At 47.8% G+C, this 17158-nt stretch overlaps 1 protein-coding gene across 2 annotated transcripts in view; it reads left to right on the plus strand.

The window, feature by feature from the left end:
* Positions 1-17158, plus strand: part of GALNT18 (polypeptide N-acetylgalactosaminyltransferase 18) — a 313567-nt gene that overhangs the window by 246599 nt on the left and 49810 nt on the right. For both annotated transcript variants that reach the window (XM_064492571.1, XM_031460024.2), the window contains exon 7: positions 15090-15275. In XM_064492571.1, coding sequence (XP_064348641.1) covers positions 15090-15275 — 186 coding nt within the window. The remainder of the gene's footprint in view (positions 1-15089; positions 15276-17158) is intronic.

Genomic DNA, 17158 nt, shown 5'->3' on the forward strand with positions numbered 1-17158 from the left:
AGCTGACATCCTGGTGAGTTTTGTGCTGTACATCATTTACTCCTGAGAACCATGAGAGGCTAGACTTATGGTCCTCATTGGACAGATGAGAGCACTGAGGCTTAGAGAGTTTGAATCACGTGCAGGTCCTACAGAGAAAGAGTTTGGTGGAGCTTAGATTTGAACATGGTTCTGTCTGACGCCAAAGCCTCTCAACCCCCACCCAGCACTGAGAATGTGAGTGGAGAAAGGGTGTCCAAATGCTAGTGGAAGACACATTGGAGGGGAAGGTCGGGGTCACAGGGAAGTGACGGAAGACAGATTGCAAAGGGCTAAAGAGGGATTGAGGAGGCAGGGAGATGAGAGATTTTCTTTCACCATGAATGGAGAGAGAGGGATTCCTCGAAAACTGGCGACCTAGTGCCTGCTTGCAGGCAGAGGCCAAGTGCAAAGGTGCTGGGAAAGTGCAGACTTGACCTTGGAAGAGTAGTTGACATTTTCCTTCTAGGCGGTCAGCTATAGCCAGCCCTGCTCTGTTGGAACGTGTGCCACTGGGTGCGGCCTCCTGGGACCATGGAGCCTGAAATTTCCAGGGCCCTTGAGGTCTAAGCAGCCTGGAGTCTGTGAAGCCCAAACCTCCGGGTCTGGAGGGGCTTCCCTGGTCGCATTGCCATATGGGAGGGATGTATGGCACCCCAAGCAGTCCAGTGCCAATTATTCTGCTATGCTGGGCGGCCAGAAGGCCCCTGAAACACTGAGAGGAAGGCCTGTTTGGCACAGCACATTATCTTTGGCTCACCAGCCATGGAGTAACTCCACAATTACAAACCAGTCGCTGAACAGACGCAGCTTAACGGTACATTATAAAAGTTTTACGGTTGGTAAAGATAAGTGCAAAATTAATCCCTAAAGAACAAAGCAATTAAAAAAGTACATAATGAAGCAATTAGCTAGAAATGGTGGGGGGCAGAAGAAGGAGAGGGCCCACAGACAATTTTACTTTGGAAGAGTTGTCACACTTATGTTTTTTTAATTGTGTTCAATGAGGGAGCTATAGAAAAGTAAGATTAATAAGATGTGCAGAAGAGGTAACACTTGATGAAGAGTTTTGAGAGCCAAGCTGGAGGAAATTTTTAACCTTCTTAAAAAGTTGGGACCAAGGGGGAAAATAGCTATAAAGGCTGTTATTGGGACCATTAACAAAATTTGATTAGAGGCTGTGGATTAGATAATAGTAATATATCAATGTTTAATTTGCTGATTTGGGGGGGAAAAAGCAAAAGCAAAAAACCTGGGAGCCAGCAATAGATGTTAAATCTTCAGAGTCAGTCTCTCCTTTTCTTTTTCTTTTTCTTTTCTGTATTTTGCTTTACTTGATTTGGCCTGCTGCTTTGTACTGTGCCCTTGGAAGGTAGTTTCTTTGCCACCATTACATCATGGTTCTAATTTTCCAGGAAGGGACTCAGGCAAGGCCAGAATCAGGTCGCCAGAATGACTGACAGACACTGAGCAGGGGCTCCTCCCCCTCCTCCCCCTCCCCCTCCTTTCCCTCCTCCTCCTCTCCCTCCTCCTCTCCCATCTCCCCCTCATCCTCTCCCTTCTCCCCATCCCTCCTCCTCTCCTTTCTCTTCCTCTCCCTCCCCCTCCTCCTTCCCCTCCCCAACCCCCTCCCCCTCTTCCCCCTCATCCCCCTCCCCTCCTCCTCTTCCTCCCCCTTTCCCTCCTCTCCCTTCTCCCCCTCCCCCTCCTTCTCTTCCACATCAGCATCAGTATCAGCATCACCACTCCAGAAACCATTGTGGTTTTCTTTTTTAAAAAACCTGATATTCACAAATCTGACATTGCAGAAGGGGACTTCAGAGACATCTACCCCCACTGCAAACACTCTTCATTTTGTAAAGCGATGCAAGGGGCAGGATCCCAATGAGTGAAATTTCCCCATGCTTACAGGTAACGGTTTACCCTACATACAAGTTTCTCCATCAAACAGGCTTACCTGCACATAAAGTTAATCTGAAAGATAGAGTTACCCCTGGTGTAAACTACCCCAGGACACATTTCCTTATCACTCCCTTCGGTCCTGTCTCTCTCGGAGTCTGTGCTGTCTGTCTAGTTTTGGAAAGTCTAAGGGATGGGGCCTCTTTCCTTGCTTGGTGCAGGCCACACTTGATGCAGTGTGCCTGGCTTTTTTCATTAAATTTTTTTTAATTTTCTTTTTTAAATTTTTTTGGGGGGGAGGTAATTAAGTTTACTTATTTATTTATTTTTTGAGGAGATACTGGGTATTGAACCAAGGACCTTCTGTATGTTCAGCATGCATTCTACCACTTGAGCTCTACCTTCCCCCTGGCTTTATACATTACTCCTGCTTCAAATGCTGCTCATCAGTGAGTGAGGGTCTTGATGACATGTGGAATTACAGTCTCATAAAGAAATCGCAGAGTAGAGGAGGGAAAATATTAGTAATACTACAATTTCAAGACAGATGCTTATCTTGGATTTCAATGCTTCGGTGGACAGACAGCGATGAAAGGGCACGAAGACTAGATGTGTACTTACAAATCGCAGTAAGTGCTGTATTAGTCAACACCAGCTGCCATAACAAAATACCACAGACTGAATGGCTTATACAACAGAAGTTTATTTTCTCACAGCTCTGAAGGCTGAAAGTCTGAGATCAGGGGACCAGCATGGTCAGATTCTGGTGAGAGCTCTCTTCCTGGAGTGCAGATGACCACCTTCCCACTGTGCTGTTACATGCCAGAGAGGGAACTTTACTGTCTGTTCCCCCTCTTGTAAGGACACCAGTTCTGTTTGATCAGGACTCCACCCTTACAACCTCATTTAACCTTAATCACATCCTTAAAGGTTCCAGTACAGTCACATGGAGGGCATTCAACATATGAATTTTTGAAATTGGGGGGACAATGAAAAACACAGAATGTAAGCTCCAAACAGTCAGGAATTTTGTATATTTTGTTCAGTGACAAAATTCCCATCTCATACAACAGTACCCAGCACATAGAAAGTACTCAATAAATAATTGTTGAATTGAATTAAAGCAGAGAAGTGGCATGATCCAATTTATAAATTTATAAGATGGATTGGAGGGCAACATGGGTTAAATCAAAGAAACTTGTTAGGAGGCTATTGATAGAGTTGTCCACACAAAGGTAATGGCAGCTTGGACCAGAATGTTAGCTGTGCAGATTGAGAGATGTGATTAAATTTAAGCTATATTTAGGAGGTAGAACTGACCACATTTGCTGATGTATTGTTGGATGGGAAGGGGGAGGAAGAGGACATAATTATGGATGAGCTACACAATTATTTTTGTAGGTTTCAGACTTGGGCTATTAGGTGGGTGAGGGGAAGACTAAGGGACAGATGGGGAGGCAGGAAAAGAAATCAAGAACTTGGCTTTGGACAAGGTAAGCTTGTGATGCCTGAGAAATATGCAAGTGGAGGTGACATTAGGCAGTTGGATATATGAATCTCCAGCTTAGCGGAATGTAGTGTTTCCTCCTGTCCCGAAAAGCTCCTGTTACAGAGATGGTGAATCTTACCATCAGTGAAATCTTACAGTGATAATAGTTACACCTCATACTTAGTGGGCCCTAAACTGGGTTAGGTGTTAAAATAAACCCCCCACGTGCATTCTCTCATTTAATCCTCACAACAGCTATTTTTGCCATGTGTCATTTTTGTCTCCATTTCCATAGACAAGAAAGCTGAATATTAGAAAGTGAAATGAAGTCACCAATCCAGCAAATGGGAAATGTGGGATCTGACACCAAGACTGTTTAACCCCTATGCTCTGACCACAGTGACCCCTGTCTCTCAAGAGCCAGAGATCTTAGAAACATTTCCTACTCTGCTTCTGAACGATCACGTGACCTTGAACCTCAGGTGGGAGGTAATCTGTTAGGACCCCTGCAATTCTGCTTTACTTCAAGGCTGATCTCTTTTGTAAATCCCATTTTTTAATGTGAGTTTGCTGTAGGTACCTATCAGAGATGAAACCCACGCTAACAATTCATTTTGATGTGTATGAAAAGGGCAAATCCCTTTAAGTGAAGACCCAGCACAACAGTGTTCTTAATCTGAATTCCAATGGAGTAAGAGGAAAACTCCTTAGAACAAATCATTTCTGAGTGAGAAAATGTTCAGCATCTCAGATGTCACCTGTCACGTGGACCTCACTGTGCTGGAAGGTGACAGAGTGTATTATACTTTCCTTCAGTGATTCTAGTTGCCCTACATTTCAGAAAGGACCCTCCTGACTTATCCTCCCAGCTTATCTTTGGGGCCAGTGTCACCTTTTTTGGGGGGAGGGAGGTGGCAAATCTGGCATGGACAGTCAATTTGAATTTCATTGGGACATGCTAATGAGCCAGTCATCTGTGTGGGATTTGTTTCTGATTAGATTAAGCTTCTGAGAGAGGAAAGAAACAGCCACTGATTAAAGACATAAAAAAAGAAACACTTTAAATGAGTAAGTGGTTCATCTTCCTATAGCAAACTATAAATTAAACATAGTCCAGAGGATCAACTCTGAATAGCAGCTGGATAGAGGAATACATCCACAAGGAGAAGGTGCTCACAGCGATTCCGAGGGGCTTACCCCACCAGAGGGGGCTCTGAGCACTCCTAAGGAAATGGCTGGGCCGAGTTAGCTGGTAAAAAGGACTCTCAGACTAGGCATGGGAAGGGTTTTATTGGGATTTCAGAAAATTGTTCCCTGAGTCCCTGTGACATTCAAGCTCATTATTATTCTCTGACAGCATCAGTGATGATAATGGGGCCAGAGATCTTAGTTCAAAACAAAGACGCGATTAGAGTAGGAAGTGTACATGTCAATGGGACTCTGATTTGGAACTTGGCCAATACTTCTGTCTCAGAGCTGGAGGCTTCTACAGTTTCATTCTGTAGAAATCCTTGGGCTGGAACTAGCCAGCCTTCCCAGTCTTCCCAGCTCACAGCCCTGTCTTGACTGTGCCACATGAGCAGGGCTGGAGGTGTGGCTGGGCCCCGCCTCCCGGGCTCACTCTGGGATAAGTGGAGCTGCCACGGGGCTGCTGTCTGTGGCTGTCGGAGGAACCCTGAGCCATGTGTGGTCTCCAAGCCCCTGGCTTTTCCTCTTCCATCCTGCTGGCTTCTAGCTCGGTTTTCTGACCACTGCTCTGGTTCTGACCTTGAACCAGACTCTCCCTGACAGCCTGTTTTGCAGGGGTTCTAGCACCCTGCCCAGCGCTGGTAGGTCCCTTGCTCACCCCTAGGGACTAAATCTCTGCTCTGTATCCTCAGTTCCTGGTGGGGACCTGCTCTGAATGGACTCATCACTTGGACTTGGACAATCTCTCCCCAAGCCTGGAACCTTCTGCTAGAAAGTCTCACCCAATAGACTGACTCCCTGGTCATCTGTGCTGCACGGCCCGAGCCTCTCTGGGCATCTTGCCTCTTCACAGGCTGGCAGCTTGTACGAATCAGGGAAATGATCACTGCCTGCAGCAGCAGCGCCCAGACCCCAAAGTCAGAACCCAGGACAAGTTTATTTCTCGCTCACCTCACAGTCCCCTAAAGGGTGGGAGGCTCTCCTGGCCAGCTCATCTTCAAGTGGTAGCTGAGGACTCAGGTTGCTTTTCTTGTGCGTTTCCTGTCTTTTAACTTCAAGGTCATCTTGGTGTAAACATCCAATGGCTTGGGAGGAGAAGGGGTACACGTGTTCGTGGGCTTCCCACACTGGATGCGCACCCACTTTGGCCAGAAAGTGACAGGTGTAACTTCCTTTTTTATTTCGTTGGCCTGAGCCACCCACATAATCCCTCCCAACTGCAGGGGAGGCTGGGAGAGGCAGAGGAGCACGCAGAGTCAGCCACGCCCATGGAGACCCCCCCTTCTCCTGTCTCTACTTCCCCAGTCCCAGGAAGGACCAGGACTAACTTCTTCCTTTTTTTTTCTGTTTTGTCTTGAGTCCAACCTAGCCTGCATTTGGTCAGTGTTAATCAGGGCGATATGAGATTTGGGGTATGAGATTCGAGGCTGATAGGAGATTTGAGGGAATCATGAATAAGCTCACCTTGGCTGGAACCATTAAAAGATGCCTTCTAATCTCGATGACCGTGTTTGCAAAGCGAGCCTCAGCCTCCTGGAATGTCCCATGAGGAAGTGAACTCTCATGGCCCCAGTCTTTATAGGCAGAGCCTTAGGGTCCGGGGACAAGCTGGGTCCAGTGTATCTCATGGGCTAGTTTGCTGAGCTTGGTGTCATGGCTGCCCCGCCGTTTCCTGTATTTCAGCAAATCTCAAATCCCTGCAAAACAGCCTTTTAACCTTTTCTTCATGAAAACCTTCCAGACATTCCAGCCCAGCTGGTCTCCTCTTGGAGTCCTGCCAGATGAATCTGCCTGCGGCCTCCTGATAGTTATGAAGAATCCCTTTCAAACAGGGAAACTGCTTCAAGTGCCTCTTAGGGCTGACCCAGAACCAGAACCCTTGAGGGACACCGTCCAAGAAAAAGCATCATTTTTTTTTCCTTCCGAGCAGCAGGTCTGTCCAGAAGACTCTTTGGCAGTGTTTTATTGCAAGAAGAGAGCTTGGGAAACTAAATCCACAGGGACTGTTTCTCTGTGGGGTCTGATGGAAGAATAGCATTGTCAGACTTTAAAAATATTTCCTTACACTTGAAAATAATGAAATATTTGCCCTTGGAAGCCTGGGAGAGCACCAGGGAAAGGGCCCTGGGGATGACTCAGGACTAAGGCCCAACACTTTACTTTCTTTAAATTAAAAGTGTAGCTGATTTATAATGTTGTATTCAAGGGTACAGCAAAGTTACTCAATGAGATATATATATACATATTCTTTTTTCAGATTCTTTTCCATTATAGGTTATTACAAGATATTGAATATAGTTCCCTGTGCTACAGAGTAGGTCCTTGTTAATTATCTATTTTCTATATAATAGTGTATATATCTAAATCCCAAACTCCTAATTTCTCCCTCCCCCCAACTCTTTTCCCCTTTGGTGACCATAGTTTGTTTTCTATGTCTGTGAATCTATTTCTGTTTTGTAAATAAGTTCATTTGTATCATTTTTTTCTAGATTCCATGTATCAGTGATATCATATGATATTTGTCTTTCTCTGTCTGACTTACTTCACTTAATATGATAATCTCTAGGTCCATCCATGTTGCTGCAAATGGTGTTATTTTATTCTTTTTTTCTGGCCGAGTAGTATTCCATTGTATAAATATACCACAACTTCTTTATCCAGTCCTGTGTTGATGGACATTTAGGTTGTTTCCATGTCTTGGCTATTGTATATAGTGCTGCTATGAACATTGGGGTGCGTGTTTCATTTTGAGTTAGAGTTTTCTCTGGATGTATGCCCAGTAGTGGGGTTGCTGGGTAAGTCTATTTTTAGTTTTTTAAGGAACCTCCACACTGTCTTCCATAGCACCAAGACCCAACTCTTGACCCTTCATCCGTGCAATAAGCATTCATCAAGCATCTATCGTGTGCCAGGCCCTATTTAGGCTCTAGAGGTTCCTTAAGGAGAGCAAGGTGGCCACAAGGCCTTCTCTTGCAGCCTGGTGGTGCGGGCCAATAAACAGGAGAAAATCTCCATCTCACATCTCACTGGTACTCAGGAAATTGCAAATTAAAACTACAGTGAGCATGAATTTCACAGCCATCAGATTGGCAAGATTAAAAAGTTGGACAATGCCAAATGTTGGCGAGATTGTGAAGCAACATGACTGCTCATCTGTGCTGGTGGGATTGGAGTGTGGGATACTCACTTTGGAAGAGTTAAATGTGTGTTATAACCTATGCCTCAGAAATCTCACTGTGATGTAGATACACAGAGAGGTGCCATCTCTTGGGTGCCATGAGACACATATAAGAATGTTCCAAGGAGCACTATTCATAATCCTAGAAACAACCAGACTGTCAACCACCAGTAGAATGCATAAATAAACATCTGTATATTCATACAATGGAACACGATGGTGATGAAAGTAAATGAAGCAAGAAGTAAATTGCAAAATGCAGACAATATGCTTCCATTTATATAGCATTCAAAACCAGGTAAAACCAAGCAGGTAGTTAAGATTGATAGCAAAGAAATTATTAACAAAATTCTGGATAATGGGTTACTTTTAGAGGTAAAGAGGACCACACAGATTTCTAAGTTGCTGCCAGTGTCCTGTTTTGTAGGCAGGTGGTAGGTAAACAGTTGTCCCTTGTCTCACGTGTCTTTAAGCTGTACATACGCATTGTACACGCACAAAGCTACCGTAAGTGCTGTGCAAGAGGAAGTGGAGGTGACGTGGGAATGCAGAGCTGCGACATTTAGCAAAATTCAGGGCAGCCGGGGAGAGCAGGTAGGAATTAGCCAGACAAACAAATACATGCGCTAGAGGGAACAGGCTGACAGCTTCCGCTCTTGGCTCTTGTCTTAGCTTTGCTGGGATTTGACCTCTGTTTCCTTCTCCTTCCCGTGCAGGACGGGGACTAGTGTGAGATGGTAAGGCATCCAGGGTGAAAACTGAAGGATGCCCTAAGAATGAGTGCCCTGCTCAGCCCTCATCAGTGTCTTTGTTTGCCTGCATTTCTGACCCTATGACCACTCTGCAGACACATCTCTGATCTTCTGCCAGCAGTTCTCAGGTGTCAGCCTCCATCCTCCTTGTCTCCCTCCCCCCACTTGGCTTTCGACTCTTGTCTTGGCATTTCACAGCCAAGTTAGGCGAGACAGTTACATATAAAAAGATAATTAACAACATGAGCCAGAAATAAGGACTACATGAGTGGTACAAATCATGTGTTTCAGGAGTTTGGAGGAACAGGGCCAGGCTGGCTTTGGATGGATGGAAAGCAGGAAGGAGGATTTCTGGGCTAAGGGAACAGTGGGAACATTTTGCCAAGAGAGAAGAACTCATTAAAAGTCATAAGGACAGGATTTGGGATCTTATCCTGTGGACTGCGCTTGTGAAGGGCAAGGGGAAGGTGCCACTACCCCTGCTCCCTTCCCCATGGCAGCTGCTACTAGTAGAGGGTGGTGGCTTTTCCACTGAGTCCAGAGAGAGCCTCAGAATCCTTCTCAACCCAGTGCTTCAGAAGGACATTAACAAGTGAAGGGATTTAACGCCAGAGTCTTTGGCTATTCCTGCCGGAGACTATAGAGTGATCACCAGACTCTGAGTAGGAGGAGTGGTTGCACTGCATCCTATTGCCTTGCTTCCACTGTATCTCTATTTTACAACTCCCAGTTCACAGCTCTGCCAGTTGTGCTTCAAATACTGGCCATCCTTTGAGGTACTGGCAAGAAAACTGAGAATACAGGATGCAAAATGTAGAGGGGATCTGAAATGGCATTGAGTCCAGCTCTTCCACTTGGCAGCTGGGAGAAACTGAGGCTTGAGAAGGAAACAGGTCAATTTATGTATGTGGCAAACATAAGACAGAAACTCAGTCTTCTGACCTTGACCTTGTACCAGCAGCTCCCCTTCCTGGGGAGGGAAAAGAATCTGATCCTTCCTAAGAACCTACTAGACACTGTCTTTGCTAGTGGGAGTTTTTCATACAGCATCTCTTTTCAACCTGCCAGTTGTCCCAATAAAAAGGCCACTGACATCCAAGGACAGATCCAAGTCAAAGGCTAATGTGTAACAGAGGAGGATTCACACCCCCTCCACCAGCCCCCAAGACCTGTGTGCTTTCTTGTAGATCCCAGCTGATGTGCCAAGTTTTTCAGAAACCATCGCAGGATTAGGGCTCCCTGGGAGGGACTGATGGTGAGAGGGGCTTGCTCTGCCCTGGGTAACTGTTGTTTACGGCCTGCTTCGGGTCACATCTGGGGACAGCCCCGCAGCTTCTCTGCAGGCTTCGGCAAGCGTTGGCGAGGTCGGGGGCTTTCTCTACAGTGAGTTCATGGCTCCATAAGGCAAAACCGCCTGCGATAACCCAGGAGCATTTGATAACTTTCTGGGTTTTACGATGGTAATTTAAGCTCTGCAGCCAAAGTAACTCTCCTTGGTTGCAGCAGCATACACTAAAATGTCAGAGCTTTGCTGAAAAACCACTTGGATTTGAAGGAAGTCGTTGTGTTCAGTAAAATCTGGCACATTTTATGTTTATGGCCTTTATTAGAGGATCCAGCTGAGCAAGTTAAAACCGCCTCTCTGTATGGTTAGTGAAAAGCCCAGGGCTCTCGGATTGCTGGAATCACTCATTCAAATCACTGCTATTGAATAGGTGCTAAGTGCCCGGTACCGGTGTACACAACACGATCCTTGTCTTTCTGGAGCCTATACTGGAGTGGGGCGGTGGAGGTGGAGGGCAGACACTGAAAGAATAAATACGTAAACAGAAGTACTGCGAATAAGCATTATTAAGAGAAAGGGTGGGGCCCTAACAGTATTCAGAGGGGACCTAATTTAGACTGGGTGGGTGAAAGAAGGTAATATTTGAGCTGGGTAATAAGCAGGGGAAGTTATTCCAGAAGATGGAATAGCAGGTGCAAAGGCACAGAGACAGGAAAGAACTTGGTGTGGTCAAGAAGCAAGTTGTCCAGGACCCACCTAGAAGCCACGAGGTCCAGTCTCGGGCTGACATGCCGTCAGGCGTCCCCAGTGCCTGTAAGACTAGCACATGCCACCCTTGTAACGAGCCTGGGTCACAGGCACCCTATGTAAAAATTAAGTTCTACATCTTGGTAGTGGCTTCCTGTTTACTACAACCTCATCTACCTTTTTGGTTACTGACCTTTGGTCTTCATTTCCCAGCCACTCATTTGGTACCCATCCCCTTGGCCCGCCTCCTTTTGGCATCCCCACCCCGGAGAACTTGCAATGCTAAGCCATCATTCTGTCCCACATCTTTACCCTGCTTCCAGTGGCCCTGCTTCTCTGGCATAGTTCCTCCTGTCTGTGGCCTCCGTCTGGTTTGGGTCTCGCTACCTCATGCCAGCTATGACACGTGTCCTAGGCCCAGCTCCCTTTCACTTGCCCCTCCCACGCCCCTCCCAAGCCTCCATGGAAGTTTCATGATGTCATCTTTTATGAAGTCTAAATGCCTGTGATTTTCTTTCCTGGCCTTTGTCTACCATACCATCCATGAGAGGGTCTCTGAGATTGGCTGAGAGTAAGATTTCTGAGATTCTCTGTGTCAGGCCATTAGTCAGCAGAGCGGCTCGTCACATGGGCCTCAGAGAGCAAGGGCTTTCTCTTGTTTATTTCGGTGTCATCAGGCGGGGTCCAGAAGTGGTGGGGTAAACACGCCAGATACACATCTTCTGCTCCAATGCCCAGAAGCTGCCAGGAACCCAAAGGCTAGATCCAAGGCAGATGCCTTCACCCTCTCCATAGATTTGTTCCTTCTCGCAGAAGAGAGGGGAGCAGAGATGACCTGTAGGTGGACAGGTGCTCCCAGTCTTGGCGGTGGGAGGGGTGGTTCTTGCACACACCCCCCCCCCGCTAGGCAGGGGACTCTGGAGGGCAGTACGTCTTCTGTCTGTTGAGCTTCAGCCAGACATGTGAGCCCTCTGCAGTCATTTGTCCCCTGAAGGGGGCTGTACAGGAGAAGCCAAATAGTGGCAATCATAATGGTTATTATAAAATATGTAATGATACCAAGTGCAGACTAAGGGCTTACAGTATCCCGGCATTATGACAGGGGCTTCCGGAGCCCACAGCCCAGTGCAGTGGTCACTGCCACGTGCATTTAGTAGATGAGACGGTAACTACCCCAGAGTTGCCACTCAGCCAGCGCGTGGGGGGGCCAGAATTGACCCAGATGTCCTGTCCCCACCACGACACCATGCACACGGAGTTCACACTGAGACAGCTCAGGGTTAAACACATCTGCACTCCGTCCCCCTCTTTGACAGGGTAAAATTGAGGCTCAGGAGAAGTAACTTGCCACAGCAACAGGTGGCGGAGGTTAAAAAAACAAATTGAGTCCAATTCTCACTAGCTCCAAAGCTGTGCTTTTAAAACCTATGTGCTACTCCCACCCGGCCCAGCCGCCCCACCTCTGCTGGAAACCCGTGATCTGTTCTAGGCACCATTTAGCACCTGTCTAAGTGCAAATCTGGTGAAGAACGTGGAGAACATTTTGAAAGAGGAAAGCAGATAATTAAACAAGCAAGTACAAGAGTGTCGTGATCGGGAAAGACAGGGCAGGGACCACAGAGCACGGCAGGCTGGCCTAGTTGAAGGGGATACAGTGCTGAGACACCAGCTGACACTCCAAGGATGTGAAGGGAAGCGGGCAGGGCTGGGGTATGTAACTGCATGAGCAGAAATCCAGAGGTGAGAGGAAGCCCGGCGTGCTGGAGGAAGTAAAAAAATGTCAGAGTGGCTGCAACATGGAGTGTGTTCAGGAAGCGAGTGCAGCACGAGGCTAGAGGGGTGGGAAGGGGCCAGGCCCCGGGAGCCTGCAGGGCTGTGCTGCGGAGGGTGCAGTGCAGGGGGTCGTGATCCAGTGCACACCTTAAAAAGATCCTTCTGGCTGCTGGGTGGAGAAGAGACTGGAGGAGGAAGGCAGGAGGGAGGTCAGTTGTTGGGAGGCTGTTGCAGAGTCCAGATGGGACATGGCAGTGGTCTGGACTAGGGCGGTGGCTGCGGGATGGGGACAGGGGAGTGGCTTCAAGAGCTCACCAGTGGGTTCACATTGCTCCTTTAACTGCGCGGCTAAGGGCAGGATGGGAGGTGCTGCCACCACCCTTCTGATTAGAACCATGGCAGATGCGCCCACTGTAAGGTGATATGGTGACAAACTCTTTACTAAACAGGTCTTTTAAGAAAAGAGCTTTGTTACAAACCATGTTCTGTGTTGTGTTGCTGAAATACGTCAATTAATAGCCTCCGTTCCAGTTGCACAAAGAATAAATACCCCGACTCTGTGTTATCAATAACAATATTCACAGGTTTTCCTTGAAAATCTGAGCAAAGTGAATTGGAAATCAACACAATCCCCAGAACGTACAGGTCACGGAGATAAAGGTGCACAGCCTGGGGCCTTCCATGGCTCCCAGTCCTGATCCCCAGAATCACCCCCTGGTGTGGGAACTTTCCTCAAAGCCTGGTCCCCCCAGGGAAGCACTGGCTCTTCCTTGAGCTTCGGTCAGGCTCAGACAGATTCTTCTGTCTTCTGTACCAGCTGTGTGGTCTTGGGCAAGGGACAGCCTTGGTCCCTTCAACCCATCAACGACCATAGGTCTTCATCCAAGGTGTTGAGGGCAGTGACCACTACCTGACGAGCTATTCTGAAGATCCTGCTGTATATCATTTCTATAGTAACGGCTGGGACTGAGCCAGTGCTTACTATATGCTGGGCATCTTTCTAAGCACCTTGCATATAATCATGTTAATCTTCTCAACAACCCCATGAGATAGGTAGTATTAGGGTCCCCACGGGAGATGAGGAAACTGAGGCCCACTGAGATCATGTGACTTACCCAAGGTCACATAGCTAGTGTGAAACAGAGCCAGGATTTGAACTTAAGTCGTATGATTCCAAACCCTTTGCTCAGAACGACCATGCTCTGCTGTCTCTCTGCGTTCACAGTTCGATGTCTGGCATGTAGTGGACGCTCAGTGAGAAGGTTTATTTCCTTTCCATTGGCTCTAAATAAGATACTACACTCAAGACAAGCTTAGAAAGTGGTTAGTCCATTGCCTTCCAAATCTAACAGCCTAGCCTGTAGGGACCAACTGGTGTGAAATAGACAGTGGACAAGAAGGCGTTGTCTTCCAGCCTAACACTGGGGAATTAAGCTAAATCTGAGGCTGACCTTACCTTGGATGAAGACCTATGATTGTTGACGGATACATGTTGTAAGTGCAAACATCATCCGTCAGATTGTCCAGTTGACAATACCTGATGAGTGACCACTGCTGTTCACCAAAAGCTCTTGATTGCTTTCCCCCAGAAGCCTCACTCATCAGCTCTGACCAGGTATTTCAGATTCATCCCACTTTATTAAGCATCAATCCCTTATTGATTGTCTGATTAAGCATCAATCATTTGTATATTTACTCAACAAGTACTTACAACGTACCCATATGTACCAGGCCTTGTATTAGTAGCTAGAGATGAGAAACGATTGAGATGTGGGTTCTGCCCTCGAGGAGGAGAGTGGAGGGGGCAGGCTGGCCTATCAGTGGCTAAGTTGTGGCATCAAGAGCTTTGAGGGCCAGAGGAGGGAGCGATTCTGCCCCAAGAATCCAAGAACTGAGCAAAGACCCCACAACAGTGGGGCCTTGTGGCCAAGATCTTGAGAGCTGATATTTTTCAGCTGGAGAAGGAGTAGAGCGGGCATCCAAAAATTACAAAGAGAACAGGCAAAGACCTATAGGCACAAAAAAGATGTTCACGTTCCGGAACACTGACCGTTCAGAATGACTGGAATGGTTGTGGCAAGAGCTCCAAGGTACTGCCCCTCGATGTTCAGGATACAAGGTCGTTTTTCTTTATTTTTTTCAAAATCAAATTGCATCCAGTTCAAGCTCCTACTCACCAGGGTCAGTGAGGAGTTTCATATCATTCTCTTCTTTGTAGCTCCCCCTCCCTTGGGTTCTGTCAGAACTCGGGGCCAGGAAAGATGGAGCGGGAGCAGGGCGCCTGGCTCTCTCCCTGCGGTGATCACTAATCCGTGCCCAGGCCCAGGTGGTCCATTTTAAGATCACATCTCTGCTGGGATTTTCTGCTGGTCCCTCCCTGTCAGGCGCTGCTGCAGAGAACATTGTCAAGGATTTTGTTAGCGTCTTTCCTGGGGGCACGGAGAACCCAGATCACTGGTCACAAAATGTCTGGTCTCTTCTTTTAGGGGAGGGAAGGTGGAAGGAAGAGAGAAGGTGCATTAATTCTTTACTGGTAAATCTCCAGCAACAGGGAACAAGACACAAATTAATGATTCAATAACCTTCCTGCTGTAGAAGTAGAAATCAGATGCATTTTGCTCCCTTTGCAGCCAGTGGTTTGAAGAGACAACGTGAAGAGAGCTGGATTTGTCCGTGCTCTTGTTTGAGGTCACCTGCGGTCTGGGTTAGAGGCTCCAAGGCAGCTCTGGGCACTGATGAGTGGCTCTGTGTCTTCCGCAGGTGTGGCAGTGTGGTGGGAGCGTGGAGGTCCTGCCCTGCTCACGGATTGCCCACATCGAGCGAGCCCACAAGCCCTACACCGAGGACCTCACCGCCCACGTCCGCAGGAATGCCCTCAGGGTGGCCGAAGTCTGGATGGATGAATTTAAAAGCCATGTCTACATGGCATGGAACATACCCCAAGAGGTAGGAGGCCCTCGTGGGATGGGTTTCTTGGGGGGTGGTGGGAAGACAAACAAACCAACATGAGACTAAACCCTTCTTCCCATGGGACAGCCGGAGTCTTGTTTGCCATACTGGAGTGAGCTGTCAACCCCCGGAGAGACCAGATGTTAAAGAAAAGGGGCTGGCTGAGGGGCACTGAGGCGTGTCTTACCCCCCCCATCCCAGGTCAGCATGCTTGAAGGCAGGCTTCTTCCCTTCAGCCCCCAGTGTCCTCATTCTATATGAGGAAATTGGACCGAGTGGCTCCACGGTTCGTCCATCCTCCCAGGTCTTCAGCTTCTCTGGCAATAGGTATTTCCTGGTCCTGAATTACAAATATCCCAGTAATCACCAAAAACCACAAAATACACCTTAAACTCCCTGGAGACTGGATTCAAGCTTCTCCAGTGAACCTTTGACCAGACCAATAAGGAATGTCCATATGCCTTTGGGATTTCTTGAGCCATACGGAGGGGGATGGGCTACACCCTCACAGGGACCCTCAGGAGAAGAGACCTGTCCTGGACATTTTTAGGCTGTTCTCACCTTCACAGAACCTCATCATTGCCTGCCACTGTACTCTAGCCCTCTAGTCACCTATACTTAAGGAACGCGAGAGAGAAAGCAATGTTTCTTTGGTAGTTTTGTTCAGCCTTGCTGTGTGTCATATGCAAATGACCTTGGACCACTGGGGTTGGGAGAACCCAACAGATGCCAGCCACAGGACCCCCACCTGCTTGCCAGCCGGTCTGCCTGAAGATCAATGCTTATGTTGCATTTTATGTGAAACAGAGCTGTTGACTGCGTGACCCCCTGCTTTCCTCCCAAGGCCATGGCGTCCCCTCAGGAGTCCTGTAGAAAGCCTCTGCTCTCTCTTCCTAATAGGGAAATGATTGATCTTTGCTTAAAGTTTCTGTGTGAAGGCCCTTTTCCCTGATCTCTCCACCAAGCTAATGTTGCTCAGGCTAAGTGATTAAGAAAGTAGGTGGGGCCATGGGTTTAGCCAATTCCTGCCTACGACCACTAGGGGAAGGGGGCTTGGGTTGGGTTGCAGACTCCTACCACCAGTGAGATTTCAGCAGTTGGGAGGAAGCATGAGGAACCAAGGAGGACCAGCGGGAGAGGGAGTACAGCCAACCCTAATGAACCAGCCCCGAACGCATCCCTGACAGTGGGAGTGTTTCTAGGGAAACGGTGGTGCCTTCTAGACCCATCTGTGGCTGTGGGTGTTGGATCACAGCATTCTGGGCAGGTTGCTGAGCCCCGCTGTGGGTGTCCTCTGATAGCAAAATGTTAAGCACACTTGGAAACTCCCCAGGTGCTCACCAGTGAAGCAGTGTGGACCCCCAGGTTCTGCAGAGGCCTGGGGTTCTGTCCACACTCTGGTCCCCCTTCTCTCTGCACCCCAAAGCTGCAAAGCCCTCTCCCCATTGCATCTGCCAGATACTGAAATAGACAGCAAATCCAAAGTATAGTAGAGAACTGAGTGAGTAAAAATAATTGGAAAATGAAGAAACTCAGTGTCTGTCTGTGACTCCTAGGTGGATAGTTCAAACCAAGTCAAGTGGGTGGGGGTGGGGTGACACAAGGAAGGCAGATGAGAGGTGGACGGGTCCAGGGTAAAGCCCTAGGAGGAGAAGGAAAGGGTCAATGTGTTTCCTTTTGACCCCTCTGTTTGCTTCTACGTCCAGACTCCCCCTCCTGCCTCTTTCAGACTTGTTGGAAGAGTCAGCACTTTGCCACCTCATTCACTTCTCAAGTCCCATCCCAGTACTACCTCGGAGCTACTTTTGACAACACCATCATGGGCCTCCTAGCTGCTGGATGTAATGGACATTTTAAAGTCTTTAACCTGCAGGATTCCA

This window comes from Camelus dromedarius, chromosome 12 (assembly GCF_036321535.1).
Source record: "Camelus dromedarius isolate mCamDro1 chromosome 12, mCamDro1.pat, whole genome shotgun sequence".
Taxonomy (NCBI): domain Eukaryota; kingdom Metazoa; phylum Chordata; class Mammalia; order Artiodactyla; family Camelidae; genus Camelus; species Camelus dromedarius.